Source organism: Chionomys nivalis, chromosome 6, assembly GCF_950005125.1.
Source record: "Chionomys nivalis chromosome 6, mChiNiv1.1, whole genome shotgun sequence".
Lineage (NCBI taxonomy): Eukaryota > Metazoa > Chordata > Mammalia > Rodentia > Cricetidae > Chionomys > Chionomys nivalis.
In genome coordinates, this window is record NC_080091.1 from 68,166,842 (window position 1) to 68,192,297 (window position 25,456).

Here is a 25,456-nt window from a genome sequence, read left to right on the forward strand (position 1 = left end):
TCCCCAGTGCTGGGATTAAAGGTAAGCACCACCAAGCCAGTGCCAACAGGATTTTGAGTGAAAAACTTCTGCTGTGTTTAAGCCCACTGTGATTTTGGATCTCTTCTCAGTAATGAAGTTTCCAATCCAACAAAGGCAAATGCCAGACAAGGAAAAATTTTGTTGTTGTTTACCGGGTAGACAAAAGGAGAGACTTTTCAAGGCAAAGAGAAACCTCATGGGAGTGCAGGCCTGTGATCCCAGCACTGGGGAGGTTGAGGCAGAAGAATCAGGATCTGAGTTTGGAGTGGGGAGGCTCGGGGGTTGAGGGGTGTAGAAGGAAGAAAGAGGAAGGGGGGGAGGAGAAAGCAAAATCACAACGAGAAGTAATAGCTTGCAGGCTCTCACACACACAGACATAGACAGAGAGACAGAGACACACAGACAGACACACAGACAGACACACAGACACACACAGTGTAGGCAGGCTTAAAGACACCAAGCAATTAAAGATGGAAAAGTAACAAGGACCTTCTACCAGAAGACCTTGCCTTTTCAAAGGTTTGGAATTTACTGTGTACTAAGATACTGCATGGCAGGTGGGCAGCAGGATAGAAGATTCAAATATACTATCACTCAAAACAGGAGGGACCATCAATCTAGTTTATAGAAGGAGCAGAAAGCTCAAAGGCTTGATGGAGTAACTACACTAGACAGAGTCATACCATGGCCTTTGGGCTAACTGCACTGGGATTACAAGAATTACAGGCAAAAAAAAAAAAAAAAAAAAAAAAAGGCACAGTCTCGAGTCCCATACCCAGACTCAGAATCCTTGATGATAGGTCCAGAGATCTACATTTTAATGAGGACCTCAGGTGCCCGAGAATTAAACCACGGAGCTACAGCCTAACCAAATATCTCTAAGAGTTTATGAAGGAGATCGGTGAGTGCTCAGGGAGCCTGGCCTCGGTCTTCCAAGAGAGACTGAACTGGTATCACAGCACCCCTGAGGGGACAAGCCACTGAAGAGAGTCACCTCTGCCAAATCCGGTGGGTGAAGTCTGGAGTGTGGCGCCCTCCCCTCCGGGTTGCCATGGAGATCCGGGCCCTGCTGGGCGGGCCAACGCCACTGGGAACCGAGGCCTGGGCCCAGTGGGAACCTGACTCCCCGCTCCCTGCAGCCGATCCCTAAGGCGGCCTCCCGAGCTCAGGTGCGGTCTGGAGAAGCGCAGCCTAGAGAAGGACCCTAAGTCCGGGCGCGGCCTAGAGGAACGACCCCTCTAGGGACCCTGAGAATGGAGGGCGTGACCCGGCCCAAGGGGACACCACGAGAGTGTCTCCTGAGAGACCCGGAGCGCGAGGGGCCCCGAGGAGCAGCGTCTCCCTCCCTCGAGCGTCCCCGCTGCCCGAACCGGCGGGTGGTGTGGTTGCACTAGAAACAAACGGCCTCCGCGGGCCGCCGCCTCCCGGGGCTCCCGAGGGCCTGTGACCTCCCTCCAGCCCCCCAAGAGTGGCGGCTGCCAGCCCCGGGAACCATCCCAGCCCCAGACCAGGGCGGATTCGCGGAGAAGGTGATTGGGGCGCTTAGTCCCTTGGATGCTGATGATGCCAGGCCAGGGAGACCTTAGGACACTTGTGGGGGTCTGTCCCCTGTAGGCTGTGGTCAGATCGGCTCCTCTCAGGGGATCCAGTTCTCCAGCCGGCCCTCTCACCCTGAATGCAAGTTTTCCTTGCAGTTGGAAGTATGGGATGTTCGGGTGGATAGGACGTGCCACCCCCCTAGTCTCTAAGGTCACAGGAAGGGGACCGCCAAGAGAGGTGCTTCAGAAACAGTGATTTACTGGGACAACCTTTTCTTTCCGCAGAGACAATGCTTAAGACTACATGGACAGCACTCTCCCGGACCACCTGAATTGTACTTGAACCTTGAATTATGACAACAGGGGCAAACATGCTGGATCCCACAAGTGAACTAGAGTTTTTTACCCAAGAAAATATGGAGGAGATCTCCCAGCTGGCTTCCCTGGAGATGTTAGGGGATGTAGTCGCCATGAAAAAATCTTCAACCATTGTCCCAGAAAAACCTAGCTATCCAGACTCCGTGTACGTTATGGCAGCGAACATTTTTCAGAGTATTCGGGTCGAAAAGTCGCCAGACAGAGTCCTAATAAAGTACGGGAACGAACCCCTGCCGTCCTGGTCCCAATCTGAGGATGAAGCCTTCCAGCGCTCCTCCTATGAGCTGGCTTTCAGTGCCCTGAAGTGTGAGTAATTCCAGTCTGGAAGGTCAGCGCTAGGAGAAAATAGCAAAGCAGGGTGGTTTAGGCGCAGTTCAAGGTCACCCTGGGCTACAGGGTGAGATTCTGTTTCAGAACACAAGAAAAAAAAGAGAAGGGTGGTGAGGGAGAATGCAGAATGCAGCCTAGCCCCTCAAACAGTGAATTTTTTTTTTTTGCACGTGTATATGTTTGGCCAGTTACAACAGTCTAAACATGAGGGGGTCCTAGTGAAATTGTTCTTAGACAGGTGTAGTGCAGTCATTCAAATGAACGGGAGCCAGCTTGGTTGTACAGGCCAGCTGCTGAGCCAGGAGGATTTGCTCCTCTCTCTCTCTCTCTCTCTCTCTCTCTCTCTCTCTCTCTCTCTCTCTCTCTCTCTCTCTCTCTCTCTCCTCCCTCCTCCCCCTCCCTCCCCCTCCCTCCCTCTCTCTCCCTCCCCTCCACTTTCCCTCCCCACCTCTTTCTTCCTCTTTCCCTCCCTCCCTCCCTCCCCAGACAGGGTTTCACTACGTAGCTCAGGCTGTCCTGGAACACTCTCTGTAGACCAGGCTGGCCTCGATCTCACAGAGATCCACCTGCCTCTGCCTCCCGAGTGCTGGGATTAAGGTGTACACACTTCCCCCTGCAGCTTCTCTACATTCCTGCTGAACTCACAACTTGTATTTGAAGTTCACAGGGCATCAGAAATTTAAGGGAGACTGGGGAGAGATGACGGAAAGTACAGTCTCTAAAAATACTTTTTAAAAAGACAACAGTTAAGTCAACCCCAATCAAGATGACCTAATTCTTAGCCAATAGTTTTAATTTGGAATGCCAAATTTAAGGAGTGTTCTTCTTTCTAATTTGCCTCCAGAGTGGTAGACCAAAGTTTCCAGAGGCCTTCATGGTGGTTAACTGTCAACTTCAGAGTGTAAGGTTAACTGTGGGGAGGGCACAGCCAGATATCGCTTCAAGGAGGAGAGCTAGCAAAGGATGTGGAGGTTTCTTTCGTAGAATTACTTCTCTTTATTGTGTGTGTATGGATGCTTTGCCTGAATGAACAGACACCACATGTGTGCCGTCTGGGAGGAGGCCCAAAGAGGGCATTAGGTCCCCTGGAAGAGGTGGTTGGTTGGCAGCTGCTATTAAAGGGACCTAGATCATTGGGAAGGGCAACAAGTGCTCTGAACAGCTGAGCCATCTCTTCAGCCCTGGAGTTGTGTTTTATACTAATTGCTACTATAAACTTTATACTGGTTTGCAAAATTAAGCTTAGGTCCAGAGAGACAGAGCAGGAATGTTTGGACCATCAGCAGCGTGGTTCAGTGACGAGTGAATGACCACGAGGTCACTCAGAAGAGGCTAGGAGCATTTTTATGATTTCTTTAGTACTAGGAGGCCTTGCTGAGAAAAGGAAGTACGAACTTGTTAGGTAAATTAAAATACTCCTATTTATTAATTAGGCAGAAATATATCTTGTCTCCAAATGTGATACAGCTCAGCTCTGAAACCAGGAACTTGTCACCTCAGAGAAGACAATGTAGTGTCTAAAGCAATGGCTCCCACCTTGAGGGTAGTGACCCTTTCTGGAGTTAAACAGCCCTTTCACAGGGACTGCATATCAAATATTTATAGTATAATTCATAACAGTAGTAAAATAACAGTTATGAAGTAGCAATAAAAATAATTTTCTGGTTGGGGATCACCACAACATGAGGAGCTGTTAAAGACTTGGGTCGCAGCACTAGGAAGGCAGAGAACCGCTGGTTTAAAGCAGCTGCTCGTTCATTCTCAACTCCTTGTTTTCTTGTGCTCATGATTTTTATTCTGTTTTTGTTTTCTTGCTTGTTTGTTTTCTACACAGGGTTTCCCTGTGTTGTCCTGGCTGTCCTGGAACTCACTCTGATGACCAGGCTAGCCTTGAACTCACAGAGATCTGCCTGCCTTTGCCACCTGAATGCTGGAATTAAAAGTGTGCACCAGCACCTCCCAGCCTGATTTTTTTCTTTTAGATTATGATTTTGTCTCCCACACTTTCCCACCAGTACAGTTCTGTACTTTACACAGAGCCAATTTATGACTTTGCATTTTCTCCTTGGACAGTGAAATGCAGCTTGATCAGCTATGTTAGTTAGTTGGTATTTAATGTTAATCCAATTTTAGGTAGTTTTAATTCAAGTTTAAACAGTTTTCTTAATAGAATGTTGAACCTTATCTTTAGAAACCAATCATAAAAGCTTGAGTTTTTCGACATAAAATTAAATCATCAAGTACATCGTTGTAACATGGAGATGTGTTCTTCTGCCCCGTACCATTTTCTGTTTTATAACTGTCTTGTAACTACTGGATTTTTCTTACCCAGATAAGCTTTGTAATTATTATCTTGAACCTTTCCAACCTTCTTTTATGTCTTATTTATTTGTCGGGGTCTTACCATGTGGTCCAGAATATATGATAAGCTCTGGGGTTGTTGCCTCCAGCACCATGTTACAAATGAACAAACAAACAAATCAGAATTTTAATGTAGTGAGTTTTCCAAGATAAATAAATACCCAGTACTTTAAATTTTTTGAGAATTCTTATGCATTTTATTTTATCTTTTGTATTATCAGTGTGCTGCAAATCTTTTCATGTGTTACTGTGTACACTCCTGTGTACACTTGCACTCCGCTTTACTGGTTTAGGTTCAAAGTGTCACGGTTTAGAAAGTAGATTTCATTTGTTTTCTAGGAGTCTTGGCAAAGACAATCACTTCCATGCTGTCCTTGGTATTACTCAGAAAGCATTAGCTTTTGAGTATCTAAAATTTATATGGCATTCTTACCTTGAGATACCAATTTAAACAATAGCTATATTACACAAAACTATAACTAAACAATAATAGATACAATATGTTCTAGTGTAAGCTCTTTCTCTTAGCCACCTATGGTTCAGTATGATTCTTCTTCAAATGAAGACCAAGTAACCCCAAAGTAATCCACCCGCCTCTATTTTTGTTCTTTTTTATTTATTGAGACAGCTCTGGCTGTCCTGAACACACTATATAGACTAGGCTAGCCTCGAATCCACAGAGATCCTCCCTGCCCCTGAAAGTGCTGAGATTAAAAGCAAGCACCACCATGGCCTGCTTCTCAGGTCAATTTTTGATTAAAAAAAAAGATGAAGTTATTAATAAAGTCTGTTTTTATAAAATAGAAATTGAGAGAAGTTTGAGATTTGTCAAAATAGAGTTTGAATAATTTTAAGAAGAATCTCTGCATACTTCAAAGGAATACAGATTTCTTTTTAAAGAAGGAGTGGGAGCTGGCATGGACCTGTTATCCCAGCACTCAGGAGGCAGAGGCAGGAGGACTGCTTTAAGTTCAAAGCAAGTCTGTATTACATACCTATACCCTCTCTCAAAAACCCAAACAAACAAACAAATAAATAGATAGATAAGAAAAACCTGTGAAACAGTCTAAGAAATATATGAACAACAAATGAATGTTTTTAAAAGCTTGAGGAAGAGAAACTCCTGAAATTGCCAACTCTTTTGCTAAATTGTATTTCTCTAATTTCTCTAAGTGTATAAAGTTGTTGAAGAATTTAACTCCCACAAATTGACCATGGCATTAACCTGGCCATCTTGGACTTTCTTTTTTAACCTGCCAGTGAATAACCCAATAAGTACTTCAGGTATGGTTCAGTTCTAGTTTTTGTGAGTTAGAAATTATAGCTAAGGGTTTTCCAGACCTCTCTTCAACAGTTCCCTAAAAGGGTTTGTAGAACCCAGCAAATGTTTTATATGCATGGTTTAGTACAACAGAGGGATACATATTAAATCAGCAAGCATTATGCAGGGGGCAGAGTCCAGGAGAGAACAGATGCAAGGAACACATTGTCCTTTCCCAGGGAAGTCTTACGACAGCACTTGACGTCTGACAAGGGGAAGGAATCACTGCCAATGAGGGGCGCTCACCTTGGCCTTGCTGTGTAGAATTTTTGTTGAGATTTGCTCTTAAAAGAAGACATGCTCAAATGTGTGACTGACTGACTGGTTGCTCAGACTAACTTCTGTAAAGGTCAGGACAATGAGGCGTGACTCAGGGTCCAAGGTAAACAAAGACAGTGTGGACCACGCAAGTTATTGCCAGGGCTTAAGGCAACCGCCCATGAGCCAGTCAAGGACCCTGTCTTTCTTCATAATATGTAGTTTGTCTTCTAAAGCCTGCCGAGTTACTTGTTGACTGCACTGTGATTCATTAGGAAGATGAGCTAGAACTCCAATAACCTCCTATGCTTCAGCTATGACCCAAGAGTCAAGGCAATTCTCTTAAGCGACCGTAATAGTACTTCCTACTTGTTTAGCTCTTTTTTTAAACAAAGTATCTAATTTCATTTGATATAAATGGGAAGAATATTCTCATTTACAAATAAAAAAAATGGAGGAAGCTCAAGGAGATATTAAATGGTTTGCCTAAAAAGGCAGCCACGGGAATAAAAAGAGAAATGCATCACCTAGGTGGAAGAGTAGCATCAACACATGTCCATAATTCCAGCTTTCTGTGGCGCCACATTGTTTTACTTTGACTGTGTAATTATCTTGCATTTGTTAGTAGCTGTTCTGATTTTGCTCAAAGGACTAAAATAATTTTTTCAAGTTTCCTTTCCTTGCCCAGAACATAGAATACATTGAATAAAGTGTAGCTATTATTTAAACTGATATTTCAAAGTAAGAAAGTCTTGTAACTTTAGCTACATGAAGCTGATACCGTCTGCACAACACCAAAGGTAGTTGGAGGTGGTTGTTTCGGCAAGAGTCCTAGAAAGCACGTGTGATACTGGCAAAATCAGGTTCTGTTTTCCTTCATTCTACCCCTGTGGTCCCTAGTGACTCCAGAGGTCAAGTTTTACAGCCCACACACGTTCACTTAGAAGTCCTTCTTGGCTATGGAAATTATATTTTCTGTGTCAAAAAACTGACATTTATGCTGGGAAATTATGAAGTTGATAGGAATTGGTTTGCAAGTACTAAGGATGCAAAATGCTGAACTTCCTTTCCTTTATAAAGGAAAATGAGAGCATTTCTTATATCCAAAGCTGCTGGCTTGAATATGTATAATGTTTCCCAAAAGATTGCCTATGAAAATTGTAGTTTCTACTTCTAGATTAGTCTTCTTTGATTTTCTCATTTCCCGAATAAAGATAGAAATTCTGTGTCTACATGATAAAGAATAGGTTTTTCAAGAACACTGAACGAATCAAGACTAGGCCTTGCCTAACATATATATCAGAAACACTCATGAGTCCAGGGGAGAGTTGCAAATATGTTAAACCGTTCCCCCTGTCATGAACTGCTGTCCTTATCAAGACCTTTACGTGACCACTCTTGTCATTTGGTTCATAGTTAGTTCATCTGTGTCTTCACTAGTAAGTTTTACCAGATACTTAAGTTAAAATTATGTCTAATCAAAGTCCTGTGCATGAATAGAGGAAGATAAAACACTTCCCATTCATAAGGCTAGCAGGAATCCTGATAATTAACACCAGAAGGCTATTAAATGAAAATAACTTCACTCATAAACATAGAAAATCCAGAACAAAATATTAACAGTATTAATAACTAATATAACATACCAGGAATACTTAAAACTGAAGCTATCAAGGCTGTCTAACATTTTTCATGTTTCAACGTACCTGGCTGTTTTGCCTGCATATATGACTGTGTACCACGTGCATACAGTGCCATCAGAAGCCAGAAGAGGGCACCAAAGCCCCTGGAACTGGAGTTACAGCCAGTTGTGAGCCTCTATAGGGATGCTGGGAAACTCTGGAAGAGCAGCCAGAGCTCTTAACTGCGGAGTCATCTGTCCAGCCCTGCTATTTAATATTAGTTATATCTTTTTAATGCCTTTCAAAGGTCATACATTAAAAGTGAAAGTTCCTTTATGAATACATTGCTAATGCTTTGACTATGAGTCTCTGTAAAGCCTTAACTGTAAGAGCCCAGGACTCATGAAGATTATAAATATTTCACCTTGCCGGGCGGTGGTGGCGCACGCCTTTAATCCCAGCACTTGGGAGGCAGAGGTAGGCGGATCTCTGTGAGTTCGAGACCAGCCTGGTCTACAAGAGCTAGTTCCAGGACAGGCTCCAAAGCCACAGAGAAACCCTGTCTCAAAAAAAAACCAAAAATAAATAAATAAATAAATAAATAAATAAAAAATAAAAATAAAAAAAATAAAAATAAATATTTCACCTTGCTGTTGTAACTTATGTCTTTATGAGGAGCCAAGATACATTTTAGATGTGAAAGTAATTTTAGAACATTATTTAATGTATTTAATTTAATGTCTTTATTTTAAGATTTGATATTTTGGGTAATAGACTTTCCCCTTGTCTTACAGATCAAGATATTTTGGAAACTATATTAATAGACAGTACTGTCTTCCCAAGTACTACAATAGTAAGTAACCAGCTGTTAGAACAGTCTACCTCATTATTACTTTTTAGGGAATGTGAAAATTCCCTCAATCTAAATAATAACCTGTGTAATGTTGAGACCACTCTAAACTATGTTTTTTCCTACTTCTAATGCTTGGATTTTGACTCTGGCCCTGTCATTTTGACTCCTGTACCCCAAACTGTCTTTTTGGAAAAGTTCTATTTCTCAAACTAGATTCCCACCCCCCTTTTGAAGGCCTTCTCTTAGCTGGGTGGTGGTGGCACAAGCCTTTAATACCAGTACTCAGGAGGCAGAGGCAAGTGGATTCTTGAATTTGAGGCCAGCCTGATCTACAGAGTGAGTTCCAGGACTGTACAGAGAAACCCTGTCTCAAAGAACCAAAAACCCAAACCAAACCAAAACCCAAAAAGAAAGAAAGAAAAAAGGACCATCTCTATTTCTAAATCTAACCATACTGTGTGAAAGTGACTATGTTCTTATTCTGTTATAAAAAGTAAAGGAATATAAAATATTACTGTTATCCATATTCACTCCTATCCTCAGAGGATCAAACCCAAGCCTTCAATCAGGCTAGGCAAGCATTCTTCTCCCGAGTTACATCTCAAGCCTTTGGATATTGTTTCCTTAGTTTTCTTTATGTGTTTCTCCTTGGTAGCCGGATCATTTGAGCAGTCTTATTATTGTGATGCTGTACGATTTCCAAGATAGAAAATTTCAGCCCCGTGCCTTTCCCAATAATGAAGAGTCCATATCAGAAGTTCAAGAAGTGGAGACCCTGCTTAACAGGTAAGAGGAGGTAAAAGGACGTCCACCAAAACCCGCATTAGCTCTGTCCCTTATGGAACGTCTGTAGTGGAACTTAGTGATATCTGGGCCTCAAACATTTATGAAAGGATGTCAAAGTGTCTTGAGTTCCTTGGCAAACAGTCTTGAATAGTTTAAACAACTAATGTTAGAGCAGTTGTTAAGATGTGGAATAGCATGATCCAGTATATAAACATGTGGGGAATCTTCACAAATTTCCAATAGTTTCAGTATGTGCGTAAGCTAAACTTAATTTGAAACAACTAATGTTTGCTTCCTTAACTGATGTCTTTACAAAAAAAAAAAAACAAAAACAAAAAAACTAACACATAACAAATAGAAAATTCCAAAACTATACAAAATTCACTGTTCTGCCAAACGAAAAAATGCCTGTCTAGTTGAGAACAAACTGATGTGTTCAGTTTCCGCTTTATCCTAAATATCAACAAGAAACTGCCATGTGGATAATAAAGTATTCGTCTTGAAGGGAGGCAAGGAAAGATGACAGGTTAAGAGTGGAGTTGAAAGTGGGCGCACTGTGTGTACTGTGTGTCAGTGTTACTGTGTGTTATGGTGTCCCGAGAACTCAGATGTGGCGCCAAGTGAGAAGTGAATTGGCAACGAGGGCTTTGCCCTACAGGGTGTATCAGTGCCATCGTTCTTACTTTACCTTTTTTGGTTTCTTCTCCTTTTCTTTTGAGCATATATATATACACATATATGTGTGTGTGCGTGCATATATGTGAGCACGGGTGTATCTGTGTGGAGATTAGAATTACAGGTGCTGCCCCTGGATTTTTTATGTGGGGGCTAGGGGTTCTTATGTTTGTACAATATGCAATTTTCATGCTCAGCCATCTTCCCATCCCCTTTATTTTTCCTTGGAAATGGGGTCTTATGTACCCCAGAATGGCTTGGAACGGCTTACATAGCTGAGAATGACTTTGATCGCCTGACCCCCCCCCACAATCTCCTAAGTGCTGGGGTTATAAGTTTATGCACACACACACACGTACACACACAGACACTCATGCAAACGCATTTTCATGGCCATCATAACTTAGTCTCAGACTGGCTAACGGGAGCTCAAGTTAGCTGAGGTGTGCAGAGAAGTCAAAACACTCCAAGAAATGTCAGTGTATGGTTTCATCATTGAAAGACTAGGTGACGCTGCTAGCAGGGACCTGGATTATGAGGCCAGAGAAATCAGAAGGTTTTACTGCTTAGTAAGGGACTTCAGATCCCTAGATATCTTCTTTTCCTCATAATATACAGCATCCTCCTTTGGACCATAATGCAGATATGATTGCATGGCTACCCATATAACCCCCAGCCCCAACCCCGGTTCATATGAAACCAGATATGGTGGTACATTTCTGAAACACTGGGAGATTGAGACAGAAGGACTGTGTGAGCCAGGCCAGCATGAGATACACAGTGAGACCCTGGTTGTTTTTTTTTTTTTTTTTTTTCGCCAAAGTATTTTAATAAGGCTCTTAACTCTCAAACTGTCCTCAGTTAGCTTGAGCAAGAGTGGAAAATGTCCCGATAGAGGGAGTTCTCACCTGGGAGGAAATGGAAGTAGGAAAGCCAGAAGGAGTTGGCTCCTTTAACCCTATGCCCTTTATAGCACTTTTCTCTTGGTCTCTGTCTCCTTCTCTCCCTGTGAAGTTCTGTCTTCTGCTCCACTTCTCTAGCCCATGTTGGGAGAGCCCTGTTGCTGCTCCTGGTGTCTGCCGGCTAGTTTCTTTTCTTAGACTAACTTACTAGCTAGTTTCTTTTCTTAGACTAACTTACTAGCTAGTTTCTTTTCTTAGACTAACTTACTAGCTAGTTTCTTTTCTTAGACTAACTTACTAGCTAGTTTCTTTTCTTAGACTAACTTACTAGCTAGTTTCTTTTCTTAGACTAACTTACTAGCTAGTTTCTTTTCTTAGACTAACTTACTAGCTAGTTTCTTTTCTTAGACTAACTTACTAGCTAGTTTCTTTTCTTAGACTAACTTACTAGCTAGTTTCTTTTCTTAGACTAACTTACTAGCTAGTTTCTTTTCTTAGACTAACTTACTAGCTAGCTTCTTTTCTTAGACTAACTTACTAGTTCTGTAGCCGGATTCTAAACTCCTGTCAGAGAATTTCCACACTGTTCAGCCTGAAGTCTTCCATATTATAATTAAGGCACTACCATCTACCTAATATTTGTCTTAACTCATGCCTCCTCCTCCCTGCTCCACTCTGTGATAGCTAACACATCAAATCCTGTGACTCCAATTCCAAAACACATGTGAATCTCCTCATCCATTCCCACGTTTACTACACTTCCTTACACTGAATCCTTACACGATGAGTAGACTCTTCACTGGATTCCCTGTGTGTAATCCCTTACCCTGACCCGTTCCATAGGGCAAGGAGAGTGAGATTTGTTTATCTTGAGAAAAGGTCTCTGGTAGACCAGACCAGCCTTGGACTTGCCGGTCATGATGAGTCTGGCCTTGAACTCAGGGTTGTTTTGCCTCCATCTCTCAAGATGTTGAGATTACAGGTGTGTAACACTCTGTCCAGCTAAAGTGATTTATTTTAAGATGAATTATGTGGTCAAAATCAAATATCATGGATCAGCTTTAGAAAATGTGTAAGATTAATGAGGTGAAGGTTCTAGCTTTTATGTAAGAAACAGCCTAAAAGTTGATCCCGAGAGAACAAAACCAAGTAAGTTGAGCCTTAAATAGCCTGGCTCCACGCCTACGGGGACTTTCCTCCTGCGGTGTGGAAGTGGAAAAGAACAGTCTTGCTGAGTTGAGGAAGCAGAGACCAGTTTTAAAGCCTGTAGCGTCCTGTTTTTCTCTATCTAAGCAGTGATGTGTATTAAATGCCTCGTGACTGTTAGGCTAACTATACAGGTCATCTGTCACATTTGCCCAGAGATGTGCTTTTTCTTACTTCCCCCAGTTTTCTTATTGCCCATCATGCGCCAGAATATGTCATTTGCCGAAAGGTCCCATAAACAATTCTTAAAACTGAGTTTTTCCTCTCATGGTTTTTTTTTTTTTCTGACTTTTCTTTGGAACCTCTTTGATCATTTAACCTTTCTCGTGGAGAATCTGAAACAGATCATCTGAAGAGGGTCAGTCTTATGTTTTCAAGCAGAAGATTTTCTCCAGGCATCAGGAAAACGTTCAGCTTGGAACTGGAGAAGATAGTGTAAGAAGTCACATTGGAGTAAGTGGCTGAGCACAGGGTAACTAAAGGAATGGAATTTCATCAGACTGACAGTGCTTCTCTGTCTCTATAATCTACTTGCTTATTGCTTCCATGAACTTCTTGTGTATCAGATCAGTAGATGCTACTATAACCTCTGCTATTGCTGCCATAGATACCAATAGGCCAGCTTTAGGGACCTCTTCCAGGAAAGCTCCAGAAGCTGTGTCACTAGAGATCTTAGAGAAGGAACCTCCAGTGACTAGTGTCCCAGGAGTACTCTCAACACCCCAACAGGGAACCCAAGACTTCTGGAACCCAAACAGTGCTCCATCCAGCACACTCCAGTCTGCCTGCCTTAATTGCAGTGATGACAGTTGAGGAGAGATCATTTCCGCTGTTGCCAGCTCCTGGAAGTGTCTGTTGATTCCAAGGACAAACGTGATAGGAGAGAATAACGCAGAGCATAGTCCAGAGGCTAGAACAACATGGAGGACTCCCGGTGGTAAAACAAGACTCTCATAATCGAGCAATTGGGTATCAATAGTCTGTATATTTACCTTGTTCTTGTTCCCCATTACAGTTGTGCCTTATTTGTATAACACCCAAGGTCACTGTAGCAGGCTAGCTGGCCCCACTGCTTGTGTCTTACAGAATTTCTCTTTTCACCTTTGCCCACAGCGTTTCCTTTTCCCTTTTTCTCTCCCAGAGAACACAGACTGGCCAGTTTCACAGGGTGTCTCGATTCGCCCTCCAGAGAGACGAGACTGTTTCATGTCACCTGAATGCACACCTATCGCCTTCTCTTTTCAGTCCACCTTTAAGGAAAACTCCCATACCCCCAGCATTTGTAAACCACCATTTCCCCGTTCATGTGCATCACTGTCCTCTACTTCCTGTTTAGCAACCGAGATGATCACTAGTGCCACCATGGCTTCTTCTCTTTCTTTTCATATCCATAATAACCTAGGTCACATACTGCTGTCCTGGCCCTTTGCTCCCTAAAGCAGTTGGTGCAAAGGAGTGATTGACGGTTTCAGTCAGCTATGACTCTTGTTTCATAATGGGTTTATTGCTGCAATGACAGTTTCAGTCAATGCCAACTGTTGGGGGAGAACTTGGGATAGGCCTAGTGCTCGGAACACCAATCTATCAACCCTTCTACAGCCGGTCTCTTAGGAACTCTGCGGCATGGAAAGGGAGGCTTGGAATAAGAACAATTCTGCCTGCCCAATTTACCCACATTCTAACTGCAGAAGGGCAAGCCTTGGTGCAAACCACAAGAACCATGAAAACCAAGACAATATACCTTCTCTAAAAATGACTAGTTCTATAGTAACCCCCTATAGGAGTGACTTAGATAAAAGCCTAGACAAATAAAAAATGAATGATTATCTACATGTAGAAGAATCAAACCAGATCCTTTTCTTATCTTGCACAAAAATCAAACCCAAGTGGATCAAGGATTTTAAGACTTGAAACTCTAAAAGTGCTAGAGACAAGATCAAGATATACACATCAAGTTATAAGCATAGATAAGGGCTTTCTGAGCAGGGCTCTGGGGTCAGGAAATAGGGAAGCAATCGACAATGGAACCTCATGAAATTAACAAGCACAGGAAAGGGAACTGTTAATCTAATAGAGTGAAGAGGTAGCCACGGAATAGGAGAAAATATTTGCCACCTGTATATCTGATTATAGACAAAGAACTAAAAAAACACCTAAATATTATAAAACAACCCAATCATAAAATGGGCTATGGAACTGAACAAAGAGTTCTCAAAAAGAATACAAATGGCTAATAATTTTTAAAAAGTGTTACACATTCTTTACCATCAAAGAAATGAAAGTTAAAACTACCTTGAGACTCTATCTCACTCCAGTCAGAATGGCTATTATCCAGAAAACAAACAAAGGACTAGAGATGGCGTACTAGTTAGGAGCACTTGCTGTTCTTGCAGAGGACCCTGGTTCAATTCCCAGCTCCCACATAGCAGCTTACAACCATCAGTGACTTCTTCCAGAGGACATCACACCCTTTTCTGGACTCTGTGGGCACTGCATGCTTATGGTACACTCGTATAAATGCAGGTAAAATACCCATAAAAAAGTAAAGTCTTTTCAAAGAAAACAAGTCAGGTGGTGGTGGTGCACATGTTTAATCCCATCACTTAAGAGTCAGGGGCTGGCGGTTCTCTGTGAGTTTGAGCCAGCCTGGTCTACAGGGTGAGTTCCAGAATAGCCAGGGCTATGCAGAGAAACCCTGTCTTGAAAAACAAACAAACAAAATACAGAAAAGGAAACAAATAACAGCAAATGCTGGTGGAGAGGTGAAGAAACAGGAACTCATATTTAGTGTGTGTGGGAATTCAAACTGATACAGCCACTGTGGAAACCAATGTGACTGTTTCTCAAAACACTAAATATGATCCAGAATACCATTCTTGGGCTGGGCATATTGCCAGTGATAATGCATCACAAGAGAACTATTTACACACCTGTGTTCATTGTTGCTGTATTCACAATTGCTCAGAAATGACACAAGTCTTGGTGTCTATCAATTGGTGAAGAGATAATGCAATTATAGTACATAAAATAATGAAATTTTACTCAGCTGTAAAGAAAGGCGTAATTATGGAATTTGTAGGAAAGTGAATAGAACTAAAAGTATCCTGAGCGAGGTGGCCCCGGCCCGGAGACAGATTTCACATATGCTTGAGCTGCTCTGAGTTTCCATTTGTGTTTCCCGTTCCTCTGTCTCTACATCTCTCGTCCAGGGGTGCGTATTTCAGAATTAGTAGGTACCTTCTGGCCTGAGGGTTCCTCTGCTTCAACTGTTGGCAGCATATCTCATGTTCCGCTTTACTCTCGGCTACCTTCCACTCTCTTCCCTTTTATCTTAGCTGGAATTTAACTCCTAGGAACCATTCCTTGACTCCCATAGCAAGGACCCTTTAGTTCAGCACAGCACGGTGAAATGCCTTTCCTTGTTATTAGTACTTAGGACATCTCAAAAAAAAAATTGTTGTTGTTGTTGTTTTCCGCTAGACTCTAAACTTTGTATGTCAGGAGCAACTTCTTTCTGGTCCACTCATTGGTTTCTGGAACTTTCTATGTCTTTTTCTGCATCAAGCTGTCAATTAAGGATCAAAATCATTTTTGGGGTGGGGTGGCAGCGTTTTATTAGGGAGTACTGACTAGCTTGAAACTTGCCAAGTAGACCAAACTGGCTTCAAATCTGCAGCAATTCTGTGTTTGCTTCCCTGGTGCTGGGATTACAGGCAGATTCCTTTACAGACCCAAATTATCATTTAGTCTTTATAGATCCAGATATCATTACGGTATTTAGTTACTAGTAGAAATGTGATAAGCATATTAATTATAAGATATTTTGGCTAGCCAGACTCTTAAGTAAATTTTCATAGGTATCTGTGCAACAACCTTGTTCATTAGATACTAATTGCTAAAGTAATTACTTGCAGAGCTTAGAAAGATTAAATAACTTGTCTAAAGGCATGCTGCTAATGATTGGTGGAATAGAAGTTTGAACTCAGGTAATTTGATTCAGAGGCCAGGCAGAAGAGAGAGGGGGAGCGGGAGGGAAGAGAGAGAAGGAGGGAAGAAGGAGGGGATGGAGAGAAAAGGGGAGGAGAGAGAGGTGAGGGAACATGCATATTATAGGCTTGCAAATATCTAAAGATAGATGTATGGAAGGGAGTGGTGGAACTGTTGCAGGAAGAGCCGCGTGAGGCTAACTTACTGGTGTTCTAGTATATTCATGCTAAAGCTTGGATTCTGTCCTGTGGCCAGTGCACTTTAGAATTGTCTAATATGCTTAGAAAGGATCTCTGACTGCGTGTGGATGGGAATGCTGGTGAGGGGCGGCTGGGCAGTTGTGGCTGCAGAAATTAATCAGATAATCCACTTGGTAGCATTGATCATGTATGGAAAACTCGAACTAAGTTGGTATTTGGAAATAAATGATCAAAATATTCTGTAATCAAACATCTATACATGTATACTATAGAACAGCAATTCACAGTCTTTGCTTAGTCTTCGGTATGTATCAATATGCTATCATTTTAAGTCTCCTGCTGCAATTTTATAATACAGCTTAATAAGTTTACTGTCTGCTAAAACCACCCTCTTCAGGTACTCCTGATTGCCTCTCTCAGACCTACAAATTAAGATTTTTATCTTGGCAAGTGGGTGTGAAATTTAGATTCGGGAGTTTGAATGGCATAAGGAAAAGAAAGCGGTGTCCGCACTTGGTGCCCATCACCAAGCTCTGCATCCTACTGTTCTTTCGGGGTTTGTGTTGCTGGCCACCTAGCGATTCCTTAAGGATGTCCTCTTTTCCTAAATACAAATCAAGTGGACCTCAGTTTGTACTTGATCCTTTTGTGACATCTGTTCCTTATTTTTCCTTTATTTCAGTTGGATTCCTACTGAGAAAGTTCTAGAAGAGGCACGAAGTAATGCTATTTACACTCATTAAAATGTATTGTGTCTTCGTAGTACTAATGTTCTTCTTTTCTCTTGTTTGGGACTGTGAGGCATTGGGGTGTTCGGAACTAAGCGGGATTTGAGAGAGTCTAATGAAATCTTTGGAATAGTATCAGCACACACCATTGCCATCTTGATAATATTAACCAGACTAATGGCTACCTGCTGTGTGTCTGTCCTGTGCTAAATACTGTGCACATAGAAGCACATTAATGCTAAGGTAAGCTGACGACCTTGAGATATGGGAGAACTGACGCTGAGAGAACGAGCAACGTTCCTAAGGCCTCACAGCTGGTGAGCAATAGTGCCTGGATTCACTTCTGCTTCGTCTCACTTGAGATTCTGTGCTTAGTCCTTGAACTATCAATGTTGCAATATTTTAGGAGTATATGACTACACAGCAGCAAAACAGAGCAGAACATCAGGACTATTGGGTTTCTATTTTTGAATATCACAAAATTTTATTTTAACTTTTAAAAATTTGAAATGGAATGACAGACAAATTTGTTAAAACTCAAAATGGGATTTTGTAAATGTTTCAAATGAAGAATTGATAGTCTTGTTTCACGTTCATGGTCATCAAGAATGAGTTTTCTGTCTTTAGCTGTAAGACAAAGTTGGCTGCATCATTGGCGAGATGTCGAATCAAACACGACGCCCTTTCAATTTACCACATTCTACCAGAGACAGTTAGGAAACAGGAACAGAGGGCCTCCACTTTGCCTCTTTATGCTTGGATAAATACTGGTAAAATCAGGTATGCACTTCAGTCCAGTTCTTCATTCATATTTCAAAACCCTATTATTTTAAGATAATGTTATAAAGACTTCCTTTCTTAGGGGTGAGGCCACATTTAGGGAAACGATTAGAGTCATAGTTTAATTTTAGCTCTTACCATCAATTTACTAAATTAATAAGATTATATTAATATGTTACACTTTCTGTTTCTAATTATTTTTTAACTTTGCTAAAATTGTTTTATCACATGCAATATGTGTAGTGATATTTCTCATTGTTGCAGGAGCAAATGTATTAATGCTAAATATGTTTGAATGCATTCTATTTATGATTGTGTTTATATGTGCAACCCTGAAGACGTTTATAGTGATCTGAGGAGAAAGGGTTAGCATAGAGTCAAGTCTCTTTATTATTGTGTTTATATGTGCAGCCCTGAAGACGTCTATAGTAGTCTAAGGAGAAAGGGCTATCATAGAGTCAAGTCTGTTCTGCATCTTGACGACAGAGTTTTTGCCATGGATCAGCACTGCGATGATGTTCTAATTTTCCCAGCTCATCTCAAAAGAGATCTTATAAACACAGATCTCTTCAAAGATTATAAACTTATTTTTCAGGTAAACTAATATTTATTTCCGTTGTGAATTGAATAATACTGCTTACCCAAACAATCCTTGCATCTCAAAATGAATTTAAGGTGGATTAACTTAGTGCTCTAAGTTCTAACCCCCTCCACACACCAGCATTCTTTGGTTGGTTCGGTTTTCTTGAGACGAGATCTTGTTATCCAGCCCAAACTACCGGGAATGCTTTATCTTGCTCAGGTTAGCCTCAAGCTTAAGGCAATCCTTCAGCCTCAGCCTTTCAAGTGCTGGGATTGGGCCCAGCTCCCACACCCATGTCCTTGGATAGAATCTCTTATCTTTTCTGCCTTCTATGATTTTCTCAAACATCTCAGTTTCATCTGAGCTAGCGGCAATCTAGATGGCTGTGTAATTGGGAATTAAAAATGGTGGTAGTGGGTGAGTGGGGTTTCATGAAGGGGTAAGAGTGGAGGCGAAGGGACTGGAGAGATGGCCCATGGTTAAGGGAGTACCACATCAGGCTTCTCAGAACTGCCTGGAACCCGGACTCCAGAAGAACCGACACCACCTTCTTGCCTCTGTAGGCACTGCCTTCATGTGCACAAATTCCCAGACAGCCACATAATTAAAAACATTCACAACACAAAAGAATGAAAGCCAAGCCATAATAATCTATAAATCATATTTTGCTATTTTAGGACTGGCTTGTCACTATACAGAGAATAAATGGTAGACATAACTTAGGTTAATGAATAAGCCTTTTATTTTAAATATGTTTATCAGTTATCTTCATTGACTTTCATTTAGACATATATTAAGATGCTACACTAAAATGGATCAGGTATCTTTTCAGAATTCCTACCAAACGCTTATGTTTATTTAAAGTAAAATTAAGTCATCTTATTTTTCTGTTACCCATTTTGAAATTCTAACCATACTATTTTCTGTAGGACAAATCTCGAAGTCTTGCTGTCCACTCTGTAAAAGCTTTATTAAATATGGATGATGATATCCTAATGGTCAACACAGGCTCGTGGTACACAGTTGCCCATATGTCAATCTTAACAAATAATAACACCTCAAAAATATTTGTATGTGGAATACAATCACAAGATAAGGAATCTGAACTGACGAACCTTTTTGCAAAAATGGGATGCCAAAGTATGTGCAAATATTATTTGATGATTATTGTTCTAAAAGAATCTAGAAATATTCGAAGTGTTTGAAGTTTTACTATGTTGTTGTAATATAAATTATATGTGAACCATCTTTCTAAAATCCTCGCAAACCCGTGTCAGGCTGTCTGTGTTTAATATGGGACTGAAAGCTCCAGGTTAAAGTAATTAGCTTCTAGGTGTTTGGGGACTGGGCTGCTTTTCTCTCTGACAGAATAACATCTGATTCAAAACTTATCATTTAATAGATGAGAAGATACTAACATAGATGTTTAATTTACAAAGGGAACATCAGGGAATAGAAATGAAGTCTTTTATGCTCCTAATTTTTAACATCTCATTGGATCCTGAAAAGACCACACTCACTAGGGGCTGCAGAAGTAAACAGAATGGCTGCTGAGTGGCAGAGCCAGAGAAGCAAACAGTATGCAATTCCAGGCTAGGAAAGGTAGCAAATCAAATTCCAGATGTCTTCCATCTTAGTTCCTAGTTGAGTTAAGGTGACCTGGGACTTAGAGTAACCAGTCTTAGGTGGGCCCACTCTACCTGCTAGAAGCAAAAGTAACTTCTCTCTGGGAAAAAAAAAAATCTAAGTTTCAAGTTATCTCCTAAATATCCAAATGCAATGTCTGGCACTCAGACAAAAAGAAGGAAAGACATGATTCAAAAATACTAAACTGAGAAGAAAAGAGACTGTGTTATTTTAGCTGAGAAATGGTAGATAAGACTCAAAGAGAGTACACTGGACAGGAATGAGACCGACCGAAGATTCAGATACTGGCTCCGCCAGCTGTGGATTTAGCCAGGGCTAATGGTTGCGAGCTACTCAGCTCTGCTAAGCAGCCTGCATAAAATAAGTTAATACCATGGGCATCACAGCCTGGCTGCTTAAAGCAAAGACAAAGCACAGTCAGTAGTAACTGAAGAGGCTGATGGGAAGCTATAGACTTGGAGCAACAAGACAAGCCAAAGGAAAATACAAAAATGCCGTGTGTACAATGAAGAAATAAATGGGCAGGGGAAGCCCAGTAAAGGGAACGTGTGCATAGCATGCGCAACACCCTGGGTTTGCTCTCCATTACCAAATAAACTGAAAGAGAAGAGCTGAGAGGAATTTCAAGCTGAGACTGGCTTTACCCACACATACATGCACGAGCCCCCCGTATACACGTAGTTATAAATTTAAAAACATCTTTAAAAAGAGGACCAAACATACAAGAATACACTAAAGGTGAAAAACAAAGGGGAAAGATTCACTTCACAAGAAAATTTGACACGAAGTAAAAACCCACAGTAGTGGTTGCGGTGTAAAAGCGGATGAGTAACGGAGGAGGGCAGGCAGCGTCCAGACAAAGCCTGCACTTACAGGTCTTTATCTATGGCTAAGGTAGCAGCAGAAGGCTCAGGAACAGATGATCTCTTTGTAAACTATGATAGGAAGAAAACTGACACTTCATTTCAGTGTATATCTAGAATCTCCTAAAATATGTTATAAAAAACATATTTCATAACCTGGGGAGTTTATTTAAGAGTTCTTCAAAGGAATGTATAACACATTGATCATTGAAGATTTATTAACTGGATACCAGAAAATATTAAAGGTTCTGTATAGTAATAAAATAAAATAAGTTATAGAAGAAGCATATCAATTGATTTTTTATTAATAATGCATAAAATTCTCATGAATTAACAATAAAAACCACATGCTTTAGGCTGGTAAGATGGCTCCTTGGGTTAAAAAATAAAACACTTGCTGTGTAAGTCTGATGTTTGAGTTCATCCCTGGAACCTTTACAAAGGTGGAAACAGATATTCGATGCCCTTAAGTAAATGGTCTTCTGACCTCCACATGTGCATCGTGACACACACATGCATACATACACATATGCACACACACACATAAAATGATAATGGTAATAACAAAAGTGATAATATATCTTATAACTCAATAGGAAAAAGTACAAAAGACACAACCATATATTGCACAGAAAAAGAATATACTCAGAGCAAAAACAAAACAAAAATTTACATTAAAAGTAACAAACCCCAATGGTAGTCAGGCAATTAGAATTAGAATGTTGCTGCTTCATGCCTACAGAATGATTAAAATAGAAAAGACTGGCAATACCATGTACTGACAAGCTTTAAAAAAGCATGAGAAATGTTCCAATACCTTCCATGGAACTGTAAATTTAAGCAACCAGTTTGGAAAAACTAGTTATTAAAGTCACATGTGTACCTGTAGTAACACCCAGAATTTCAGGTCTATGTAGATTACCTCCCTGCCCCCACAAATAGTGCAAATATGCGCACAAAAACTATGTGCAACGATATTCAGAGAAGCATGATGTCTTTCCAACAAAATACTGGAGGCAGAGCAATTCATAAAAAGTGGGTTGTTTAGCTCACCGTTCTGGATGTTCAAAAGCATGGTGGCACTAGCATCTGCTGACCCTTCTGTCTGCATCACAGCATGGCAGATGGTAGAACTGTGGGGCCGTGTACAAAAAGAGAGCACATGGGAGAACAGGAAGCCAGAGATCAGGGAAAGCAAGTTACGCTGTCTTAAAATAGTATAGTCTCGTGGGGAACTAACTCACTCAATGACCCTCATTCTGGGGGCAGTGTTCAAGTCATCTCATTACCTTCCAAGACCATCATCTCCTAGAGATTCCATTTTCTCCCTTAAATACTGCTACATTAAGAACCAAGTTCCTAACACATGAACTTGTTGGTGACAGACGACATCTAACTATAACTTGTTACTTTCCATAGCCTCAAACTAGAAACAACCTCAGTATCCATCTAATGGGATTTTATACAGAATAAACTATTGCCATACCTAACAACACAAATGGCTTAAAATGTAATATTCATCTTCTAACGAATGTGGAACAGATTTTTAAGACAAGTGGTGTTAGTGCAATTTAGAGGGGCAATATTAATAATAGAAACAAAAATTTTAATGATTTATTCAACACACATTTATTGATGTATGTTAATGTATATACCTGTCTATCACTGTCTTAGATGTCATGACATTAATTTTGTTCTGTTTTGTGAATATAGCAGTGAAATGAAGTTTCACTCATGAAATTTACATTACAGTATGAGATGATGAATGTTTGAAAAGTACACACACACACACACACACACCAGGCAGTCCTTAAACTTTTGGTCTTCCTGCCTCAGCCTGCCATGTGCCAGGGTTACAGACTGTTATCATTTGATTTCTGTTGTTGTGACTGAACGCCCTGACCAGAAGCAATCTGGGGAGGAAAAGGGTTTATTTTACCTTACCCTTCCAGGTTATAATCCATCCTTAAGGAAAGCCAGGACAGGAACTCTAGGCAGGAATCTGGAGGCAGGAACCATAGAGGAAGGCTGCTTAAGTGGTTCATGCTCAGCTAGGTTTCTTGGATAGCCCAGGTCCACTTGCCTAGGAATGGTGCCACTCACAGTGGTTCAGGCCTTCTCACATCATCAACCAAGAAGATGCCCCTGAAGATTCTCTCACAGCTAGTCTACTTGAGGCAATGTTTTAACTGATAGCCCTCCACCCCAGGCGACTAACAGCAACAACACACACACACTTCACAGAGCAGTCAGGATAGATAAACAATATTAACAAGTATTAATAAAAGGGAATTGTGACTGGAGATTTGACTGAGTGGTTAAAAGCACTTGTTACTCCTACAAAAGACCCAGGTTTCGTATCTTGGCACCTACATGGTGGATTTCAACCATCAATAACTCCAGCTTGAGGGGCTCCAACACCCTCTTCTGACCTCTGTGGGAGCCAGGCATGTATGTGATGCACATATCTACATGGAGGTAAAACACTCATATACATAAAATTAATAAAAAAGGGGGCAGGAGAATTAGCTTCATGGTTAAGAGCGTGTAGCAAAAGACCTGAGCAGTTCTGACCACCCAAGCTAGGCTACTTACACCAGCCTATAATCTCCATTTCAGGAGATCCCTTCTTCTGCGGTGAGCAGCCACACACGTGACACACCACACACATACATACAGCAAAAAAATCTTAAAGAAAATTACTTGAGCCGGGCGGTGGTGGCGCACGCCTTTAATCCCAGCACTCGGGAGGCAGAGGCAGGCGGATCTCTGTGAGTTCGAGACCAGCCTGGTCTACAAGAGCTAGTTCCAGGACAGGCTCCAAAACCACAGAGAAACCCTGTCTCGAAAAACCAAAAAAAAAAAAAAAAAAAAAAGAAAATTACTTGATTAACTTTGGGACGTTAATAGAGAACAGTGTCCTTTTCTAATTACATCATGTTTAGTTTTTGCGGGGCTGAGAATTTGGAAATGAACAGTAAAGAGCTACAATCCCATGCTGCATTCAGAGTTTTAATATTTAACATGAATTTTTTGTCTATTTTTCCTTCTCAGACATTGAGATTCTTTATGAGACGTTTGTCAGCATTGAGCCCAAGGATCCAAGGCTACAGAACGTCAAAGTCATTCTGCTGCTGCCCCGCTGTTCAGGACTAGGTGTCAGTAACCCAGTGGAATTTATTTTAAATGAACATGGAGGTACTTTTGATTTCTAAATTAATGAAATTCGTTGACTATAATCAATTTCAACATTGGAGAAAACATCTTTGTTTTTATTTCCTGTATTGCTCTTCAAATTAGTTGTATTTAGCATGCAGATGACTTATATACAAGCTCTTTTGGTGACTCGTAGAAACTAGGAGAAAACTAGTATTGTGTTTTCTGTATTTCTTTTGAAAAACAGTAATAAAACGAATTACCTTTATAGATGTTTCAATTTCAAGTCAGCATTTTAATATTATCGATTGCACTAGTAGGAATTTCCTGTGAAAATTTATAATGTTAGATAATTGTTTGAAAAATAATGTGATATCAGTGATATATGACAAGTTCCTATAGTGTTGTATTGAAAAGTCTATCTTTACTTTTTAAAATCTAGATACAGGCTTACTTCAAGATCTTTCTCAAGGTGGACCAACAAAAAGTAAACTTGAGATTCTTGCTCAGCAGCAGTATGAACAGCTCGAACACGCAATGAGATGTAAGTTGTTAAAGTGCAGTGTTAATGCCTCAGTCATGCACACACTTCAGTCGTTGGTAGAATAGAGCAATAATAGGTGGACCATGAGCAAAATTTCCATCTTAGTGTCTTCAAATAAACTGTTCGTTTAAATAAGCTCAGTAAGTTGTTTTTGTTGTTTTTGTTTGTTTGTTTGTTTGGTTGGTTGGTTGGTTTTTTGAGACAGGGTTTCTCTGTAGCTTTGGAGTCTGTCCTGGAACTTGCTCTGTAGACTAGGCTGGCCTTAAACTCACAGAGATCTGCCTACCTCTGCCTCCTAAGTATTGGGATTTAAAGGCATGCATCACCACCACACAGCTTAAATTTAGTAAGTTTTTAAAACATGTTTTATTCTTATAAACTCATTTTATATAAATTAATAATTTATTAATCTGAAGCAAAATAATTATGTGCATCTATGTTGTTACATTTGTTTATTATTTATTTACACCTAGTTTTGCTGTGTAGCTCAGGCTGGGCTTGAGCTTGTGTTCCTCTTGCCGCCAGCATCCCAGTGTTATAGGCACATGCCACCAAACCCAGTTCGTGCACGTCCGTGTTCACCTTTCCTATCTGTACTGTGACTTCTCACCGGGTGCAATTCTGTTGTCGGTCCGTTCCTGACAACTCTTCAGTAGTTCATTAAACATTTTTACTTTATTTATTTACTTATTTTGCAACAGGCTCTCAAAGCCTAAG

General features: G+C 40.8%; 1 protein-coding gene across 1 annotated transcript in view; it reads left to right on the forward strand.

The window, feature by feature from the left end:
- The first annotated feature begins 1,429 nt into the window (after positions 1 to 1,429).
- Positions 1,430 to 25,456, forward strand: part of Nsun7 (NOP2/Sun RNA methyltransferase family member 7) — a 40,830-nt gene continuing 16,803 nt past the window's right edge. The window contains exons 1-9 of the mRNA XM_057772365.1: positions 1,430 to 1,550; positions 1,845 to 2,243; positions 8,624 to 8,682; positions 9,338 to 9,468; positions 17,794 to 17,946; positions 18,358 to 18,541; positions 19,459 to 19,669; positions 24,094 to 24,237; positions 24,638 to 24,739. Of these exons, the coding sequence (XP_057628348.1) occupies positions 1,913 to 2,243; positions 8,624 to 8,682; positions 9,338 to 9,468; positions 17,794 to 17,946; positions 18,358 to 18,541; positions 19,459 to 19,669; positions 24,094 to 24,237; positions 24,638 to 24,739 (1,315 nt within the window). The 5' untranslated portion in view covers positions 1,430 to 1,550; positions 1,845 to 1,912. The remainder of the gene's footprint in view (positions 1,551 to 1,844; positions 2,244 to 8,623; positions 8,683 to 9,337; positions 9,469 to 17,793; positions 17,947 to 18,357; positions 18,542 to 19,458; positions 19,670 to 24,093; positions 24,238 to 24,637; positions 24,740 to 25,456) is intronic.